Source organism: Pelobates fuscus, chromosome 3 (genome assembly GCF_036172605.1).
Source record: "Pelobates fuscus isolate aPelFus1 chromosome 3, aPelFus1.pri, whole genome shotgun sequence".
Classification (NCBI taxonomy): domain Eukaryota; kingdom Metazoa; phylum Chordata; class Amphibia; order Anura; family Pelobatidae; genus Pelobates; species Pelobates fuscus.
Window position 1 is genome coordinate 298154779 of NC_086319.1, and position 22772 is coordinate 298177550.

The 22772-nt window shown below is 40.8% G+C and overlaps 1 protein-coding gene across 1 annotated transcript in view; it reads right to left on the minus strand.

Moving 5' to 3' along the window:
• DIS3L (DIS3 like exosome 3'-5' exoribonuclease) overlaps positions 1-18626 on the minus strand; it is a 41658-nt gene extending 23032 nt beyond the window's left edge. Inside the window, exons 1-8 of the mRNA XM_063448768.1 lie at positions 18318-18626; positions 16199-16352; positions 11503-11631; positions 10052-10187; positions 6850-7026; positions 6681-6759; positions 6147-6323; positions 4809-4978 (exon numbers count right to left, since the gene is read on the minus strand). Coding sequence (XP_063304838.1) covers positions 4809-4978; positions 6147-6323; positions 6681-6759; positions 6850-7026; positions 10052-10187; positions 11503-11631; positions 16199-16352; positions 18318-18444 — 1149 coding nt within the window. The 5' untranslated portion in view covers positions 18445-18626. The remainder of the gene's footprint in view (positions 1-4808; positions 4979-6146; positions 6324-6680; positions 6760-6849; positions 7027-10051; positions 10188-11502; positions 11632-16198; positions 16353-18317) is intronic.
• Positions 18627-22772: the final 4146 nt, after the last annotated feature.

The following is a 22772-nucleotide window of genomic DNA, read 5'->3' on the forward strand; positions in this document are numbered from 1 at the left end:
CTGTGCAGCTTGCGATTTAGTTACTTCAAGGTTAAACTTTTTTTTTTTTTTAATATAGGGTTTCTTTTATTTTGTCCAATGCTAGCATAATGCAATGGGGCGGTAGAGCGTTTTTTTTTGGAGAAGGTGTACTAGATAATTAAGTTTCACAAATGCCTGGAGTATAGATAAAACCATGCCAAGGAACACATAAGGAGAATTTATTTAGGCAGATAAGAACATGGGCAGACTAGATGTTCAAATTGATTATCTGTCTTCATAATCTAGATTTCTATCAGAAAACCAACCCATTAAACCTTGCAGAGCAATAGAGTTGCAATAGTAAGAGACTTTCTTTAGGAAAATAGAGGGAAAATATTCAAAATAAGGTCAGCTGCATACATCATGACTAGGCTATAACTCCCATAAAACTCAGTCAGACACAAATGTAAGCAAAGTGAATTATGGGGGATTAGGAGGGGTGCAATTTTCAACATGAAGCAATGAAGGTATTGTTTTTGGAAATCAAATTTTGCACTGTCCGGACTTGTTTTTTTTTTTCTCTCGATGATTTTTAGCTGGATTACATATGGTTAATTATATTGAACACACTTGTTAATTTTAATATTTTATATACATATAATGTGATTAGAAACACCAAGCATATAGTTTTACAGAATCCTCTATTTATGCTCTAAACAATATTTATGATCTTGGATGCCTGTCTCCTCTGCAGCCTACTACCTACCCATGAGTAGGAGAAATGGGCAATTATGTCTGAGATCCGCATGACTTTGGTCTGTGCTTGGTCCCCCACCCCTCCAATGGACCGGTCCTCGCAGGTGAAGGAGAAGCCACACTGCTAAACAAGCCTCACGGTACATGCACAATGGTGCATATGGTGGGTCTCTGGGATAAGAGGGAAAACCTACATTGGCTCCACCAGGATGATAGTGTTAATGGACACAGTGAGTACATACTAATGAGGCCCACAATGAATATAGAGAGTAGGTCTCTCCACTATAGGCTGAGGGTATATCTTCTAGGCCACGAGACGAGGTTTACTTAGCTGCAACCTGTCTATACACAGAGCTACTGCACTAGAAGTGGCTATTCCTACCGGTTTATGTTTGTTTATTATCTTGTGATTTGCATGTTTTCTTTTTTTTTCCACTGCACATCACCACCTTGGTCAACATTTAGTGGAATACTGGTTTAACTAGCTATTATAATATGACCTTTCATACCACTCTATGTCGTGTGTGTGTGTGATAGATAGATATAGATATAGATATATCTATATCTATATATCTCTCTCTCTTTATTGCAATTTACATGCGTTAGTCCCGATCAACGTTTCGACCCATACAAGGGTCTTTTTCATCTTAAAAAAAAGACCCTTGTATGGGTCGAAACGTTGATCAGGACTAAAGGAGGAGACTATATTTAAAAGAAGAAAAACTACCACAACAAGAGGGCATAGTCTTAAATTAGAGGGACAAAGGTTTAAAAATAATATCAGGAAATATTACTTTACTGAGAGGGTAGTGGATGCATGGAATAGCCTTCCAGCTGAAGTGGTAGAGGTTAACACAGTGAAGGAGTGTAAGCATGCGTGGGATAGGCATAAGGCTATCCTAACTATAAGATAAGGCCAGGGACTAATGAAAGTATTTAGAAAACTGGGCAGACTAGATGGGCCGAATGGTTCTTATCTGCCGTCACATTCTGTGTTTCTATGTTTCTATGTAACACATGTAAATTGCAATAAAACCACTATTTGCTCCTATTTCCTAATTTTTGAATATATATATGTGTAAGGATTTTTGCTACACACACTCATGCAGACTGACGCACACACACCGATGAATGCAGACTGACACACGCAGACCCACACAGACACGTGTTCCTGGCCGCTTCCCTGTGCCTGGTCGCCTTCACTCCGTGTCACTGCTATGCTCCTGCCCACTTGTCCCCACGTACAGGGCAAGGGGCTGGAGCGAGAAATTGAAACGCCCTCGTGGCAATGGGAGTGCTTGTGGGTGGCTTGGCCGAGCTGGCTCAAGTGGATGCCGCCGGAGCAGTGTTACACCACTAGTCAGCAGACATTTAAGTGTCCCTAGCGCCCGGTAACATTGCTGGCGGCACGTATTTTAGAATTATTAAAACATAAAGGGGAGGCCAAAAGAGCAGAGCATTAAAGCTCCTGCTGGCAGCCCCCTTTAAGCAGCGCCCTAGGCAGCCGTCTAGTTGGCCCATAGGATGCGCTGGCCCTGTCTCTAGGGTAGTTACCTAAAGTGCAGACACTCACTTGTATGCTAGTTGGTGATCAGTATCTCTCCTTTCTACCTATGTGTAGGATATCTATTCAGTTTCCAATTCATGTCAATTCTCACTGTGTTGTGTCTCTGTACGTCAAAAATGTTAAAAGGTGCAGAGCCGGACCTCCATGCAAAGCAGAGGTGCTGAACTTGAGTTCCCGAATACTGAACCACTTTTGGGGTGATAAACCTGGTAAATCAGCTACCACTCTACACTAACGGGCACTCCCTTCATCTGAGAGGCCAGGGGTGACTAGACAGGCCCTGAAATCGCACCCATTACATATCAGAGCCCCGAGTCACCCTGCTACGGCCTACTGTGGAAGGAGCTGGGGAGAGGAGGCCGATCTTCTCACTCCTGCACCCACCAATTGACTCAGCTGCACTCCTACCCCCTGCCGCCCCTTTGGACCGGCGGGGGATATCCCGGTGCCCACTGGACATACTGGGGCAATCTACCCTACACATACCTTGTGCTCCGCATACATCGTTGACCGCACTCTGCTTGTACTCAGGGGCGGACTGAGCAGTCGGGCACTTCGGACATGTTTCGAGGGCCCAGCCGAGGTAGCAGGCCCGCCACCCAGCCACTTTCTGTCTGTGGCACAGACACACAACACAATTTGCGCCGACCGCTCTAATCCGATGCCTCCCTCGACCCCAGCACTGCTTACCAGAAGTGGAGCTAGGGTCCGGTGAAGCAGATGAGTATTTCATCCCTGTGCGCGCAATGTTGACGTCATGCACATCGACGTGCGCTGCCTGCACAAACCACTCACTATTGAAGAGAATGCTTCAATGATCAGGAGCCCGGTCAAGCAACGCGGCCCCTTCACTCTGTAATGCCAGGACCTGGGGAGAGAGCCAGACGCCACTTGACACCAGGGAAGCCACCCTCCTGAACCAAAAAAGGTATGTAAGCAGGGGGGTGGTTAAAATATGTAATGTGATCTGTGTGTGTTAGTGTGTGTGTGTCTGTGTATCTGCATGTATGTTAGTGTGTGTGTGTGTGTGTGTGTGTATCTTCATGTAGGTTAGTGTGTGTGTATCTGCATGTAGGTTAGTGTGTGTGTGTGTGTATCTTCATGTAGGTTAGTGTGTGTGTGTCTGCATGTAGGTTAGTGTGTGTGTGTCTGCATGTAGGTTAGTGTGTGTGTGTCTGCATGTAGGTTAGTGTGTGTGTGTCTGCATGTAGGTTAGTGTGTGTGTGTCTGCATGTAGGTTAGTGTGTGTGTGTCTGCATGTAGGTTAGTGTGTGTGTGTCTGCATGTAGGTTAGTGTGTGTGTGTCTGCATGTAGGTTAGTGTGTGTGTGTCTGCATGTAGGTTAGTGTGTGTGTGTCTGCATGTAGGTTAGTGTGTGTGTGTCTGCATGTAGGTTAGTGTGTGTGTGTCTGCATGTAGGTTAGTGTGTGTGTGTCTGCATGTAGGTTAGTGTGTGTGTGTCTGCATGTAGGTTAGTGTGTGTGTGTCTGCATGTAGGTTAGTGTGTGTGTGTCTGCATGTAGGTTAGTGTGTGTGTGTCTGCATGTAGGTTAGTGTGTGTGTGTCTGCATGTAGGTTAGTGTGTGTCTGCATGTAGGTTAGTGTGTGTATATCTATGTAGGTTAGTGTGTGTATATCTATGTATGTTAGTGTGTGTCTGTATCTGCATGTATGTTAGTGTGTGTCTGTATCTGCATGTATGTTAGTGTGTATGTGTTAGTGTGTGCCTGTGTACCTGCATGTATGTTAGTGTGTGTCTGTATCTGCATGTAGGTTAGTATGTGTCTGTGTACCATCTGCACAAACTTAAACCTGGTTTATTTGGCCCGTGTTAGCCTTTGAGTTTGACATGCTTGCTCTACACTCTCCACCACTGCCGATGGAAGGGATTGGCTGACTTGGACACTAGTACTGCAGCCTGAGATTCACTAGCCAGAGCCCAGCTGCTATATTGTTTGTCGTAGATTTCACACTTTAAAATCTACTGTACAGTTTGCTCCTATGATTTATTTGAATTCTAGGCCATGCACATAACGGAGAGCAAGACACCTTTACTTTAATGCTGGAGCGTCCCAGTGTTTTTACATGCAGCCCGTTACTCTAATGTTGAGTAACCTGTGCAATCAGCACAATCACACAATTTACTGATATGACCCTGCCATTATTCGGATGTGTATACTATTAAGAAATGTTTAAGTACTTTTGTATGTTACACTATGTACTACAAAAATAAAGAATTTTTAAAAATGGCCAAAGCAACAGTTCCAAATGTAAAAAAAAAAAAAATTATATATATAAAAAATAAAAAAATAATTGTGTTGAACTGCATAGCATATACAGCTTAAACTGTGAAACTGAGAGCTGGGGATATTTATAAGCTGTAAAACAAGTTTCCAACTTAACTATTTTGCCTAAAGTTTGCAGATATAATTTCTAAGTCACTTCATTGGTCTAATCACAGAATAAACCTCAAAGTGCCTAATGGATTAGAGATTTAGAGTAGTAATGCATATGCATGGAGTACCTGCAAGGCAGCGGCTTGCTGGGTGCTGATACGGATCTTGGGTATTCTGTAGTCCCAAGGTATCACCAAGATCTTCTGAGTGTTTTTGCCCCGAGTCTGAATCTCTTCTTGGGAAGGCAAGGTTGCCACATAATCCCGCCAATTCCGCTGAAGCACACCCACAACACGGCCTAAGGGCAATAATTACAATTTGATCAGTTTTGATGTAGTACTGCTACAAATACCGTATTTATCGGCGTATAACACGCCCCGGCGTATAACACGCACCTCATTTCCAGAAGGAAATTCCAGGAAATTTCCACCTCTCCCATAGTATTCCCCCCCCTCATCCCATAGTGTTCCCCCCCCTTTCCATAGTAATCTCCCCCCCTCCCATAGTATTCTCTCCCCCCTCCCATAGTATTCCCCCCCATAATATTCTCTCCCCCCTCCCATAGTATTCTCCCCCCCCTCCCATAGTGTCCCCCCCTTTCCAAGGTATTCTTCCCCCCCATAGTATCCCCCCTTTCCATAGTATTCTTCCCCCCCCATAGTATCCCCCCTTTCCATAGTATTCTTCCCCCCCCATAGTATTCTCCACCCCCCATAGTGTGTCCCCCCCCCCTCCCATAGTGTCCCCTAGTGCACTTTCCCTCTGTCCCATATTTACTTACCTGTCTTGAAGCGTGGGCCGGCTTCACAGCGCGCACCGCGGAACTGGAACTTAAATTTCAGGTTCCGGTTTCCGGCGGGACTGAAAGGAAGTGTGCACACAATAGTGTGCACACTTCCTTTCAGTCCCGCCGGAAACCGGAACCTGAAATTTAAGTTCCAGTACCGGCGGGACTGAAAGGAAGTGTGCACACAATAGTGTGCACACTTCCTTTCAGTCCCCCTGGAAACCGGAACCTGAAATTTAAGTTCCAGTTCCGCGGTGCGCGCTGTGAAGCCGGCCCACGCTTCAAGACAGGTAAGTAAATGTAGGATATCGGCGTATAACACGCACCCATGATTTTCTCCCTATTTTCAGGGAGAAAAAGTGCGTGTTATACGCCGATAAATACGGTATTTATTATATATATATATAAAAATGTTTAATAAAATGCATAGGCCTTGTTTGCAGAGCTGACTATTTTATTCACTCTCCAGAAACACACACACACACAGAAGCATACAAGTAAGGGAGTCGTACACTATCTCCCAGTCTCAATATACCACTGTGCACAAAGACCAATACTCTGTTACCTAGAGACATGCACACCCATTAACACCACAACGCCACCCTAAGCAATACCTTTACATTTCACTACACATGATAGCGGTACTACTCAATTTAAGTTCTTGAAAGAACTCAGTTACCTGTTGGCATAATTTCTGTCTGTGAGTCCCCAGTCCGCTCATCCTCCTCATTCTCACAAAGTGCTCCAGTTTTTCCCTTCCATTCAGATTTTGGAAGAAGCTCCACTGCCACCAAATCTCCATGGATTGCTCTGTTCCGAGCCTTGTTGCCATGAACCAGTAAATCACTTTGCAGGTCTGAATCACAGATATTTATTACAAACAATAAATACTTCAAAGAAGAACTGAAGCATAGAGAACAGCAAGCGACAGCATCAAGTTGAATGAAAGAGGTGGTGCAGTCATAGGATACACCACAAAGAAGAAAGGAAATTCTATTTGATTAGTCCTTAAATAATAAAATGAACCATTATTATAAAGTTTAGGGATGCTATGCATTAAACATAAGGAGTTAATGAATTCAGAAACAGCACTGCTTTTGTCCAATGCTAGATCAGACAATGTTTTCTGCTCTAGCAGCAATTATGACCATGTTAAAGAACCACTGTGATAATTTTGAGTAAAGTTCCTTGGACAGCTTAAACCTGTACTTACCTGTATCTTTGCCACCAAAGCCCTGGAGACGTACAAAAGCTTCTAGCTGAGACCGATGTTTGTTCACATTGAGGATACCCTGTAAGAAAACAACCCTTGCATTAACCAACATACACAATGACAGCCCTCTGTTAAAAGTAACATTAGAATCAGTTGTTAAATGAATTACCTGTTTGTACCTCCCAGACTTGATACCAGCTTCCAAAATCTCTGTTGGCAAATGCTCTTGGTACTCCTTGCCATTCTTCTCTCGGCTTTCCACCTCCCGCTCGTGTTGAGACTGTCTGAGAGATTCATAGAGTTCCACTGCCTCTTTCAGATCTGGCCAGAATGTTTCAAGGTAATTCTGTTCACGATACAACAAAACAAAATTACTTTTCACAAAAGCGCAGCATACCAGCCAAGCATTAAAATCTACATGTCCCCATCATAGAACTATGCTTGTTTAAAAATATAATTAAAAGTATAATCTATTAACCCCTTAACCCCTTCCCGCCTTTACGACGTGCTATGCCGTCACGGTTTAAGTGGGCTTTAAAGCCGTTGTGACGGCATAGCACACCGTAACGGCTTTAAGCCCTGGAGCGCCCGGGATACTTACCTTCCCGGCGCTCCGCTTCGGGAGGACTGCCTCACAGCCCAGGCAGCCCCCCAAGGCAAATCAGGCCCACGGGGGCCATGTGATCGCTCTCAAAGAGCGATCACATGGCCCCCTATAGCTGGCTGTGGATCTGCCAGCAGGGGGACTGTCTGAAATATCAGACAGTCCCCCTGCTGGTGGGAAGTATAAAAAAAATAATTAGACATGTTTTAAAATAAATCAAATTTATATATATATATATATTTAACGTCATACATAGTGTATTTTAATACTAATATAAGTACATATATTAGTATTAAAATACACTTAGAATGACGTTACATATATTATATATATATATATATATATAAAATAGACATATACACACACACACACATGTATATATATATATATATATATATATACACATACACACACACACACACACACACACATATATATATATATATATATATATATATATAAATACGTATAATTACAATAATAAATAAAATAATAAAATTAATAAAATTTAATATAAATTATATATACATATGTAATTTCATTCTAACTGTATTTTGTTATTTATTTATATATATATATATATATATATATATAAATAAATAACAAAATACAGTTAGAATGAAATTACATATGTATATATAATTTATATTAAATTTTATTAATTTTATTATTTTATTTATTATTGTAATTATACGTATTTATATATATATATATATATATATATATATATATATATATATATATATATATATATATATATATATGTATGTAACAAAATGCACTTAGAATGACATTCTATCTATATCCATCTATATATAAAATGCAAATAACCGCAAATATATATATGCCTGACAACACAGGGAGAAAGTGCAGAGAATTTAATTAGCAAGCACTATATTTGACCCTGTAACTCTCCAAGACAACATAAAACCTGTACATGGGGGGTACTGTTTTACTCGGGAGACTTCGCTGAACTCAAATATTAGTGTTTCAAATTGGTAAATTGTATTACAACGATGATATTTTAAGTAAAAGTGAAGTTTTTTGCAGTTTTTACAAACGAACGGCACTTTTATGGACTATATTATTGTTGTAATATGTTTTACTGTTTTAAAACACTAATATTTGTGTTTAGTGAAATCTCCCGAGAATAACAGTACCCCCCATGTACAGGTTTCATGGTGTTTTGGAAAGTTAGAGAGTCACATATAAGGCTTGCATTTCATTTTTTTTACATTGAAATTTGCCAGATTGGTTATGTTGCCTTTGAGAGCGTATGGTAGCCCAGGAATGAGAATTACCCCCATGATGGCATACCATTTGAAAAAGTAGACAACCCAAGGTATTGCAAGTGGGGTATGTCCAGTCTTTCTTAGTAGCCACTTAGTCACAAACACTGGCCAAATATTCGTTTTTTGCTTTTTTAACACAAAAACAAATATGAACGCTAACTTTGGCCAGTGTTTGTGACTAAGTGGCTACTAAAAAAGACTAAACATACCCCATTTTCAATACCTTTGGTTGTCTACTTTTTAAAATGGTATGCCATTATGGGGGTAATTCTCATTGCTGGGCTACCACACCGTCTCAAAGGTAGCATTACCAATCTGGCAAATTTCTATTTGAAAATGGAACGTTCTATATTTGACCCTGTAACTTTCCAAAACACCATAAAACCTGTTAATGGGGGATACTGTTGTACTCATGAGACATCGCTGATTACAAATATGTGCATTTTTGTGTATTTGTGTAACAGTAATATCACATTCACAGCTAAAATGTCAGACGGAAATACAAATTTAAAAAAAAATCTTATTTTCTCACTTTTTTTTAAATTTTATTCATAATGAATTATGTTCCATATATGAATAGTTAATGGTAAATTAAAGCCCTGTTTCTCCTGAACAAAATGATATATAATAAGTGTGGGTGTATATAATTTGAAAGAGGGGAACTACGGTTGAACAGACATGTAGCGCAAATTCTAGTTTTTGTTTACGTTTTGTTCTGATCAGAACGTGCACTATTGACTCCGTCCTGAAGGGGTTAAGGACACATGATGGCAATATTGTCATGATTACCTTTTATTCCAGAAGTTGTGTCCTTAAGGGGTTAAACCTTAATTTAGAAATCACATAAAGTGTGAGATTAGAAATACACTTGCCACAATGAACATTTGGTTAAACCAATGTTTTGTGAGGGCTAAAATGTTGGGGTTATAATCTAACCATCCTGCCATTTGATTCCAGAGGTTACTACTTTCTTGATAATTCATTGAGATCTTTTTGCCGGCACAACTTTTTCCAACGTATGCATTATAGTGATTTAAAAAAAATGGCCACCTGAGTACATACATGTCAACAAAGAATGAGCTATACTATCCACATTACTAATTATTCTCCTGAATCAAATTCAAAATTTTGGTGCATACTAAGGCCCCTTAAGAGTCTTCAGAATTGTGCAGTAATATTATTGTAATGTTAAAGCCACTGGTAGTTTCACTCAATATTTTTCTATATGGGTCATAAAAATAAATAAATAAAAAAATAGTGCCATTCAGAGAAACAAGGGTCACCCATGCAAAAAAATTTAATGTGAGCATTTCTACTCTGGTTTTAGCAGAACCCGTGATAAACCTACATGGCTCACACATAGTTAACATTATTATGCAAAATTGCTAATGCCACAGGGAGACTGCAGGGCTGTGAATGATTAAACACATGCTCTACACATTGCAATAACTAATGTTAAATTTATGCATACTCACCTTAAATGAGATCACATACACCCCTCCAGTCTCATTACTATACTTCTGGATAACTGCCTCGTCCTCTGTCACCATAACAACAGGAATTGTCCTGTGGCAGTGCTGGTAGTACCACACACAGGAATTATAAATGCATCTGCAGAAAGGGGTGACAGCACAGCAATCATATACCAAGCACACTGACACTCAACAGTACCTAGGTACGTGAAGGTGAATTAGTTCTTTAAGTGAAATGGCCATCTCTCTTCTAATAGGATACATGTACAACATGAACACTAGTGTACATTCTTCCAACAACAAAAAATTATTAACAAGACTAGGTGCTATACTTGCATTATAAAAAAAATACCTGTCTATGCACTTCTTTCTAATTGGGAAACATTTATTTAAAACTAGAATGCATTTAGTAGATGTACAAAGGTAGCCCAGGACTATATATATACATTTTTAGGTTATGTTTTTTTGTTTTTTTTAGAGAAGTAGTTTTTATGGGAAAGTTTGATTGTGCACGTGTAATTTCTAGCGCATTAGATCCCACTTACTGTACAGTACAGCAATCAGCCATCTTTCTGCCTCTCTCGCCTCTGTACAAAATGAGGAAACGAGGGACAGAGAATAATGTCTCAGCAGATGTTTTACTTTGTTGGCTGAGACACTAACAGTGAACACGGTGACAGGATGTCACCGCGGTTCCAAGTTGGATCTCTGGTATTCGATGCAGGGGGACCTGTTGACCACAATCAGAGCACAGGGTAAGTATATGGGCCTGAAGGAAGCCAGATCATTATGGACTGCTATTCCGCCCTAATGTTGTTGCCCTCCTTTTGTAAGACGGCATAGCACGTCCTAACGTTGCGATGTGGTTAATCAGCTGTGACCAGCACTAAAAGGGTAATTTTTACATTTTATATAAACAAAAAAAAAATGTAGAAAATAAAATAAGTCCGCTTGAACAGAGTCAGCGAGCTCACTAATCAAGTATATATCCTAATCAGACTAATCACAGCATTAATACAGTGATCAGCACCGAAAGGATTTAAGGCAGCATGGCATGCCCCCACAATGTATTTTGTGTAAGTAATAAATAAGGAAGACACTTGCCTAGGGTTTGAAGCACCATGGCACTGAATATATGAGTTACGACTAGTGGGGTCTGGAACAATATTTATCTCCTTAACTCTCCTCACCACAGTAAGTGCAGTAATATCAATTAATGTGGCAATGGAATGAGGAACTGACACAGACAAATTACAGTTCCTCTTCAAAGAGAATCCAACATTCATGGCCGATAAAACACATGAACAGGAACCACTCATGTTCATATACTTCTGGAACTCTGGTACAAAGCAACTGCTTTGTGAGGAGGAGGAGAAAAGGCAGACAGACAAAGAATGCACGGTGCATGGTGTTTGTGGGGCACTGGTGGTGGTGGCATGGTGAAAAATATGTACCTGGTTTGCCAATCCTCTGCAAGCTCCCCGATCTCTCGAGGGAGGTAAGCATGATGTTGGAATTCATTTGAGAACAGAATGCAGTCACGGCGAGCATCACGGACTATGGAACGCAGCTTTATATACTGTCTAAAAACAGAGTAATGAAGAATATAGGTATTTTAATGGCAGATAAGAACCCACTGCTTAGTGCTTTCTGAATTTGCTATTCTTAACTCTATTTCCTGCCATTGACAGCCATAAATGCACCACTAAAATATCTTATAAAAACTCACAACCACCTCTACTGGTAATCCGCTGCATCCAAAACACTTTCTTTGCATTTTCCCCTAAAATATTGTTGATGCCCTATTCATCTTAGCATTGTTTGCTGAAGAAAATACTACAAGCATCCTTTACTTTGTTAACCCCTTAAGGACACATGACATGTGTGACATGTCATGATTCCCTTTTATTCCAGAAGTTTGGTCCTTAAGGGGTTAAATGGATTGAGTTATTCTGATGTTGTTACGTCACTTGGGTCTCTTCTTTTAATTTCTAGCTGTACAAGGAAACATATAAAACATTAAGTGAGTAGCCTTGTAATAACCTTTGCTGGGAGGCTGTTCCGTGAACCTACAGTTGCAAGAAAAAGTATGTGAACCCTTTGGAATGATATGGATTTCTGCACAAATTGGTCATAAAATGTGATCTGATCATCATCTAAGTCACAACAATAGACAATCACAGTCTGCTTAAACTAATAACACACAAAGAATGAAATGTTGCCATGTTTTTATTGAACACACCATGTAAACATTCAAAGTGCAGGTGGAAAAAGTATATGAACCCTTAGATTTAATAACTGGTTGAACCTCATTTGGCAGCAATAACTTCAACCAAACGTTTCCTGTAGTTGCAGATCAGACGTGCACAACGGTCAGGAGTAATTCTTGACCATTCCTCTTTACAGAACTGTTTCAATTCAGCAATATTCTTGGGATGTCTGGTGTGAATCGCTTTCTTGAGGTCATGCCACAGCATCTCAATCGGGTTGAGGACAGGACTCTGACTGGGCCACTTCAGAAGGCGTATTTTCTTCTGTTTAAGCCATTCTGTTGTTGATTTACTTCTATGCTTTGGGTCATTGTCCTGTTGCAACACCCATCTTCTGTTGAGCTTCAGCTGGTAGACAGATGGCCTTAAGTTCTCCTGCAAAATGTCTTGATAAACTTGGGAATTCATTTTTCCTTCGATGATGGCAATCCGTCCAGGCCCTGACGCAGCAAAGCAGCCCCAAACCATGATGCCACCACCACTATACTTCACAGTTGGGATGAGGTTTTGATGTTGGTGTGCTGTGCCTCTTTTTCGCCACGCATAGTGTTGTGTGTTTCTTCCAACAACTCAACTTTGGTTTCATCTGTCCACAGAATATTTTGCCAGTACTGCTTTGGAACATCTAGGTGCTCTTGTGCAAACTGTAAACGTGCAGCAATGTTTTGTTTGGACAGCAGTGGCTTCCTCTGTGGTATCCTCCCATGAAATCCATTTTTGTTTAGTGTTTTACGTATTGTAGATTTGCTAACAGGGATGTTAGCATTTGCCAGTGACTTTTGTAAGTCTTTAGCTGACACTCTAGGATTCTTCTTCACCTCATTGAGCAGTCTGCGCTGTGCTCTTGCAGTCATCTTTACAGGACGGCCACTCCTAGGGAGAGTAGCAGCAGTGCTGAACTTTCTCCATTTATAGACCATTTGTCTTACCGTGGACTGATTAACAGCAAGGCTTTTGGAGATACCTTTATAACCCTTTCCAGCTTTATGCACGTCAACAATTCTTAATCGTAGGTCTTCTGAGAGCTCTTTTGTGCGAGGCATCATTCACATCAGGCAATGCTTCTTGTGAAAAGCAAACCCAGAACTGGTGTGTGGTTTTTATAGGGCAGCTGTAACCAACACCTCCAATCTCTGGCTGACATCTCACTCCAATTAGCTCTTGGAGATGTCATTAGTCTAGGGGTTCACATATTTTTCCACCTGCACTGTGAATGTTTACATGGTGTGTTCAATAAACACATGGCAACATTTCATTCTTTGTGTGTTATTAATTTAAGCAGACTGTGATTGTCTATTGTTGTGACTTAGAGGATGATCAGATCACATTTTATGACCAATTTGTGCAGAAATCCATACCATTCCAAAGGGTTCACATACTTTTTCTTGCAACTGTATCAAACCTCTTTTTTCACACTTTGCTTCCAAGACATCAGAGATTAACCCAATTATAGCAGAGTATATTACAGGAGAATCAGGCCAAGTGTACACCATGCCTTTTAATAGCACACCAGAGGTAGAATATTACATTTTATTCTTTTTTTTTTAATAATTTAAAAACTTGATAAATGAATAAAAGGCTGTAAAAATAATTCAGCACGATAATCGCACAGCTATCAGACTGGATACTGTCTATTAAACCCTGTAATAAGGGAGAGGCAAAAAGCTCTGAGATGGCCATATCTGAACGGAAATCATTACACAAATCAAATGTGTTGCAGAGATAAAGTGCATATCTATCATTCCTATGGCCACTTTGGATAAAATTCTGTCAGGGGAGTATATAACGAATGTTAATTTTGTTTGCATGGCGCTGGCACTACACAGGATACTTTAAAAGGGTGCAAAGTGAATGCGACCAACTGGTATATTTCTAATACATTAATTACTTTAATAGTCTTGCCTATTTTTAAACTATATCCCAGAGCTTATAATCAAGCCATGGAAAAAAATATTGCACAAACAACATATATAAAGATTTTAAAAGAATTAAAATCTATTCAAGGTTGTGCGATACATAAAGTAATAATTAAATCCAAAACCTTAAAGAAACAAAGGTCATATCATAGCATAAAAAAAGAGGAATATCCTCTCCGAAAGCATCTACGTATTTTGTTGGACACTTGTATTTATGCTACTAACTTATATGTTTTATCTAGGCTGTTGGATTAATGTTATAGTAGATTCAGCCTCTGGCAGAAGGAAATTTAACCTTGTTTTACTCCAAATGTTTGATTTTACATTTTTTTTTTTTTGAATGTGGGCAGTGACTTGAGGTGATGGTATTGTCATTTATAAATAATTCCTTTTATTTTCTAAAATGATTTACTCAATTAGGCTGAATGACATTTCAAACTAATCTATGCATCTACAGCTGTGTTCCTCCTTTTTTGTTATTTTATGTATACGTTTGCTGGTAACCAAATTTGGCCACAATCACTTGTGATCCAAGCCCAATTTTTAAAAGATTGTTAAGCGATGAGACAGACAGGCGCGCACGAACGCACACACACTCGTCTATTTTGAAAAACGCTACTCTAATCATTGGTATAGGTGTTGAATACAATAATAATTACTTATGGTTAACAAACATTAGGAACAGAGAGCCATATAAACACAATGAATAAAGGAAAGACATTGCCCTTGCACAAGTTGTTGCACTTTTAGAGGGTTATTTACTTAGGTGAGAATTGTTGAGAATACAAAGTGAATTAAAAATTTAAAGTCGAAGTAGCCAAACTTGAAAAATCCTTTATGTCAGCTATGCTTCCAGTTACATTATTTTGACCTCAAATTTAAAATCCCAAACAGGTTTCACTTTAGTAAATAAACCTTTTCTGGTTTCTGCTCAACTAATCAGTTATTGTCAGAGTTCGCTGGTTTCCTAAGAGTGACATTCCATCCCAGAGATACATTCTATTTTAGACAAGCATTGGATTTTAGCACTGATTTCCTGCATTTTAATAGATTTGAGGGCACCTTCTGTAACCAAGTTGTAGGGTGTTGACTTGGCGAGTAATAAACAATTTTTAGCTCTTACTTCTACATCCAATAAATACAGCGTATGATTACTACTAGAGAAAGAACATATTTTTCCACTGAGGCAGAGCTAAAATTTTGAGCTTTGACATGTAGCATTTGTGTGACTGAACAAGATGTGCAGGAAATTAGGCAGAGCAATTCACAAAATATTTGCTGTATACAGTTTCAACTTCTGTACCGCTTTTTATTTTGGCAAGCCCACTAGCCTAAGAGATACTCTGCCAGGTAAGAAAGACTATTTTCAGCCTTTAATACCATCCAGCCAAACAGGATTTGCACCAAGCTTCCCACAGCATATGGCCCGATAGGGATTCTGCTGAGCCTGCGATACTACACAGCCAGACGTTGTTGAAATAACATCAGAGATTTTCTACAGCCCAACAGGGTTCCCACTATGTCCAAGATGTTTTTTGTTGTGTCTGATTCTATACAAGCTAACAGGGTTTCCACAGCATCTTTGATACTATAAACCCAAATTGGGATTCTGTACTACTATACAGTCCAGTGATGTTGACTACACACCTGCAATACTATACAGCCCAAAGCGGTTTCTGTTGTGTCTGCATTATAGTGCAGCCTAACCGTGTTTCCACTGCATCTGAGACGCTATACAGCCTGATGAAGTTTATATTACACTATACAACCTTATTGGGTTTTTGCTGTGACTTTTATACCATTATCATAATAACATATAGCCATACTGAGGTACTGCTATTTCTGGGATACTATACTGCATGACAGTAGATTTCCTTTGTATATATTGTTATATAACATAGCAGAGTATCTAGTACTTCCTTTACAGTATCAGTATACTATATCCCTCTTTTAGGCAATATTACCTGCGTCCTCTTTGAAACTGCACAGCCTGACATGCAGTTTGCATGAAAATTATTCCACGCAATTCTGGAAACTCAAACACCTCCTGGTAATCCTGTAGCACACGGCAATCTGGTACCACATAGTGTGTCAGCTCCTCAGACAATAGCTTGCCATCTGTAAAGGAAGAATAGATTTGAAAATAGCGAACTATTAATTAAAAAAATAAAAAAATTATTTAAACAAACAAAAAAAGTTTATGTTAGGACATGTACAGTATGAAAACCTCTGCATCTCATCATGACATAGCTCGTCTACATTTACAATACTCCCAGAGGAATGTTTGAGTTCCCTTTTAGATTAAAGCCCTAGTGTTGTACCCATGACAGCGGAAGTAACTAGAAATGCATAGAATAGCTGATTAAATTTATTCCGATTATACTACTGCTTATGTGAAAATCCTTTTTATTGTTTTAATGCATAACAGCCTGCAAAGAAAGTCACCTGGTCCCTGTGCACATTGTAAACACATCTGTGTATATTAGATCACTGAATACAATTTCAACAGAAACTGGCAACAGTATAACTACTCCATATATTTAAATAAGCTAAAATACCAATATATTGTTGGTATGTAACAAATATCCTCATATAACCCCAGTCATACAAACCAAATCTTAGGTCATGAAAGACCAACTCCTTTGCCCCTGAAACCAACCATAACAATACTCCATGAGGTTTATAAAGATGTACCAATACCCACAGTAGCCATGACTCACAGACTCTGTACCCCAGTAGTCAGGGCTGTAAAATTAATCCATGCTCCCCCAGTGCCCATTATGATTTGAGATTTTTTTTGTTTTTTGTTATTGGGGTGTTGAATTCAGGTGAAGCTCAGCAGGTGCCCAGTTTAATTGAAATAGCCAAACAAGCAGAAATGTGCAGCAGCTAATAGTGAAATGATATAAAATATAAACAGAAATGTGCAGCAGCTAATAGTGAAATGATATAAAATATAAACAGAAATGTGCAGCAGCTAATAGTGAAATGATATAAAGTATAAACAGAAATGTGCAGCAGCTAATAGTGAAATGATATAAAGTATAAACAGAAATGTGCAGCAGCTAATAGTGAAATGATATAAAGTATAAACAGAAATGTGCAGCAGCTAATAGTGAAATGATATAAAGTATAAACAGAAATGTGCAGCAGCTAATAGTGAAATGATATAAAATATAAACAGAAATGTGCAGCAGCTAATAGTGAAATGATATAAAGTATAAACAGAAATGTGCAGCAGCTAATAGTGAAATGATATAAAGTATAAACAGAAATGTGCAGCAGCTAATAGTGAAATGATATAAAGTATAAACAGAAATGTGCAGCAGCTAATAGTGAAATGATATAAAGTATAAACAGAAATGTGCAGCAGCTAATAGTGAAATGATATAAAGTATAAACAGAAATGTGCAGCAGCTAATAGTGAAATGATATAAAGTATAAACAGAAATGTGCAGCAGCTAATAGTGAAATGATATAAAGTATAAACAGAAATGTGCAGCAGCTAATAGTGAAATGATATAAAGTATAAACAGAAATGTGCAGCAGCTAATAGTGAAATGATATAAAGTATAAACAGAAATGTGCAGCAGCTAATAGTGAAATGATATAAAGTATAAACAGAAATGTGCAGCAGCTAATAGTGAAATGATATAAAGTATAAACAGAAATGTGCAGCAGCTAATAGTGAAATGATATAAAGTATAAACAGAAATGTGCAGCAGCTAATAGTGAAATGATATAAAGTATAAACAGAAATGTGCAGCAGCTAATAGTGAAATGATATAAAGTATAAACAGAAATGTGCAGCAGCTAATAGTGAAATGATATAAAGTATAAACAGAAATGTGCAGCAGCTAATAGTGAAATGATATAAAGTATAAACAGAAATGTGCAGCAGCTAATAGTGAAATGATATAAAGTATAAACAGAAATGTGCAGCAGCTAATAGTGAAATGATATAAAGTATAAACAGAAATGTGCAGCAGCTAATAGTGAAATGATATAAAGTATAAACAGAAATGTGCAGCAGCTAATAGTGAAATGATATAAAGTATAAACACCCCCCAGCCAGGTCCTCACCTCTGGCACAGCTCTGACACAGAGGGCTCCCGCAGCTCACGTCTTCCCGCAGGTAATGCTCCCGCACGGCTCGCACTCTCCGGCCTCGCTGGACTTTCAGATGGAGAATCCTCTCGGTTTTCAGCATCACTGCGGCCTACATGAGTCTTCAAACCACGGACTATCCTACATCAGCGTGCCGAACAGAGTATAACTTCCGCGGGCATGGAAACGGCGCCCAAAAGCGCTGAGAGACACGCCCACTCACGGAGCAGGACACGCCCCCGGCCGAGCGCGCCTCGTAGAGTTTGTTTTGGTTGAGGCTGAGCAAAGCTGGCAGAGCATCAATAGAGGGTCACTGTAATCACCACTAGGGGGAGCAGCGCCAATGGCTGCTCTGCGTCATCTCAACCTATAGATTTTTGACGTTTTACTTTGATTATATCGTTGTTGTTGTTGTTTGTAAAGCGCCAACCTATTCCTTAGCGCTGTAAAACAGGTGGACTAACAGACATGCATTTGCAACAAGACGAGCTGGACGCACAGGAACAGAGGGTGCGGAGAGCCACGCTCAAATGAGCTTACATTCTAGAGCAGGGGTAGGCAACCTTTTAGCAGCACTGTGCCGAAATAAGATTTTGATGTCCCGTAGTGTGCCGGTCCTATTTTTTCAAATTGAGGTGTGGATGTTGCTGTATTCTGCTTGTGTTACTTATACTGCAGTTGCTTTGGATTTTGTGCGTATATGAGCTGTTATATTGTATATGTTCATGAGTAGTTTGTGGTATCGTGTAGAATAGGCTGTGTATGGGGGCTGTTTGTTGAATTGTGTGTGTGGATGGATATGTCACATTGTGTGTTTGGTAGTGTATGTATGTGTGTATGGACTGTTTGGGGTATTGCATGGGAGAGACTGCATGTGGGGTTGTGTGCATGTATGTGGATTGTCAGTGGTGTTGAGTTTGTGCGGATTGTGTGTTGTGTTTGGGCTGTTTGTATTATTTGTATGAGGGGAGGGTTATTCTGCATTTCTGTGTATATCTAGCAGTGTGGGTGGCTTCCCTGGGTTCCAGTGGGGACCAGGCTGGCCAGGTACAGGTCAAGGACAGGAGCTGCAACAACAGCTGAGGGCTGCTCTACTACAGTTGATTCCTATTCACAAGTGCTGGAATGAAGTGATCTGAGATCACTTCCTCTGCGTGCCGCAATGTATAAATTGTGGATTGTCCTTCACCACATTTTCGTATTAGCAGATATCTGAAGTTTCACTGGGACTCCTGATAGGCCAGAGCCTGTTTGGCTCTAGCAGCCTTGAGTGCCGTGCAAAGACACCTCGAGTGCCGTGCATGGCACTAGTGCCGTAGGTTGCCTACCCCTGTTCTAGAGCAAGCATGTCAAACTCAAAGTCTAGCATGGGCCACATAGACAAGGTTTAAGTTTATGTGGGACGCAAAAAAAAAAACATTAAAGGACCACTGTAGGCATCCAGACCACTTCAGCTTAATGAAGTGGTCTGGGTGCCAAGTCCATCTAGGATTAACCCTGCCTGCTGTAAACATAGTAGTTTCAGGGAAACTGCTATGTTTATAATAGGGTTAATACAGCCTCTAGTGGCTGTCTCATTGACAGCACATCCTGTCTCATTGCCAACAGCATCCTGAGCTTGGCATAAATGCATCTAATGATATGCTCGCTCCATGGTTCTAAGGACTGTCCCCTAGCACTCACATGTCCACTTGTCTCCTTACCTTCTTACTAGCAGGCAGAAGCTCCTGATATACAGTCGGAGACAGAGAAAAGGTGTATGTAGTTAGTGTAAAGAGACCAAAGTCAGCATTACCTTAACTCATTTAATTTCAGCCAGTTTTGTTTCCATACATCCATAGGCGTGCGCAGCCTATTGCATTAGGGTGTGCACCCTAAAGCACAAACACACGGCGCATGTGTATATATGTAATATATATATATATATATATACATACATACATACACACATATACACACACACACACACATACACTGCTGTGTATGTGTGTGCTGCTCGTGTGCTGTGTGAGGGTGGTTTGAGGGTGCTGGTAGTGTGCTATGTGGGTGAGGGTGTTTGTGTGTGTGTCCTGTTACTGTGCTGTGTGAGGGTGCTGTGTGTGTGAGGGTGCTGTGTGTGTGAGGGTGCTGTTTGTGTGATGTGTGCGTGTGATGGTGCCGTTTGTGTGATGTGTGTGGGTGTCGTGTATTTGTGAGGGTGCTGATTGTGTGTGTTTGTGAGGGTGCTGTTAGTGTGCTGTGTGTGAGGGTGTTGTGTGTTTGTGAGGGTGCGGTTAGTGTACTGTGTGTGTGAGCGTGCAGGCTGTATGTTTGGAGGGATTGTGGAGGTGGGGGCAGATTAGTAAATATCCCCCCCTCCCTACCTTATATAGGAAGGGGGGATCCTTGCTGCCATGTGCCATCCCTGGTGGTCCAGTGGAGAGTGAACTCTAGCCTGCGGGGCTAGAGTTAACTCTCACGAGATCTGAGTGTTGCCGTGGCAATGCTCAGATCTCGTGAGAGGAACCTGGCGGAGCTGCTGTCTAGAGCTCCCCGGGTCCTCTACTGCCTCCCTCCATGTTGCTGTGGGCTGGTGAGGTAGCCAGCCCATAGCCAGCCCATGGAGGCTTAGAGCAGAGCCGGCACTCAGATAGCGCCGACTCTGCGTGAGCCGACAGGGGAGATCCGGAGAAGTCCTGGGGAATAAAGTGTGGGAACTCTTTTCCCACCTTCCCAAAAAAATAATATACACGTGTGTGTGTGTGTATATATATATATATATATATATATATATATATATATATATATATATACGTGCACACACAGACTGACACATACACAGACACACATATATACGCGTGCACACACACACATTCACAGACACCCACACACCCATACACACACTCACAGACACACACACACATTCAGACACACACACTCTCAGACACACACCTACATTCACAGACACACTTACAGACACACATACATACATTCACAGACACACTCACTCACAGACACACAGACACATACACACATTCACTCACAGACACATACACACAGACACACACACATTCACAGACACACTCACTCACAGACATATACACACAGACACACACACACACACATACATACATTCACAGACACAATCACTCACAGAAACATACACACAGACACACACACACATACATACATTCACAGACACAATCACACACAGACACACACACACATACATACATTCACAGACACAATCACTCACAGACACAGACACACAGACACACACACACACATACATACATTCACAGACACAGACACACACATACATTCACAGACACACTCACTCACAGACACATACACACAGACACACATACATACATTCACAGACACAATCACTCACAGACACATACATACAAATTATTATTTTTTAATTAAAAAAGTCCACCCAGCCTCCCTACCTGGAGTGCTGGCGTGGACTTGTCCCTGGGGTCCAGTGGGTCGGTCAAGCGCCGGTCTCCACTCAGCCGCGGTGAGAGAGCTGTGTGCTCTCTGCTCCCTCTCGCCGCGCGGGCTGTCTGTTGTAGCTGGGAGCCGGAATATGACGTCATATTCCGGCTCCCAGCATCAGCAAACAGCGCGCGGCGAGAGGAAGCAGAGAGCACACAGCTCCCTCGCCGCGGCTGAGTGGAGACCGGCGCTTGACCGACCCCAATGACAGGGGGAACATAGAATGAGGAAGGGGGAGCTGAGTGCCTGCAGGAACAGCGTTCCTGCTCAAATAAAAGTGCAGGAACGCTGTTCCTGCAGGACTCAATACATAGGCGTGCCACGGGGATTAGGGTGTGCCCAGGCACACCCGGCACACCCCGTGCGCACGCCTATGCATACATCCCTCTTAAGTTTCCATACTTAAGCAAGAGTATGTGAAGAGTAGTTAGGGTTGCCACCTTTCTTGGAAATAAATACAGGCCTTACTAATTTGCATAACTAATAATGTATGGGTGACGTCACATGATGTAAATCACAAGGAGTGACCTAAGAGAAAATTCTGTAAAATCACCAAAAAACTACTTACAGTTTGATTCTGCTGTATAGATGGATTGCTCCCAGTGTCCCCATGTCACCCAGTGTTCCCATGTCGCCCAGTGTCCCCATGTCACTAGGGGACACTGTGAGACATGGGGACACTGAGATTCTTCGGGACACTGGAAGACTTGGGGACACTGGGAAACACAGACTATGTATCACAGTGTCCCTATGTATCACAGTGTCTCAGTGCCCCATGTCTCCCAGTATCCCCATTTCTCTGTGTCCTATAATTGCCCAGTGTCCCCATGTCACTAGGGGACACAGAGACATGGCGACACAGGGAGACATGTGGACACTGAGACACTAGGGACACTGGGAGACATGGGCACACAGACACTAGAGATACTGGGAGACATGGGAACACTGAGA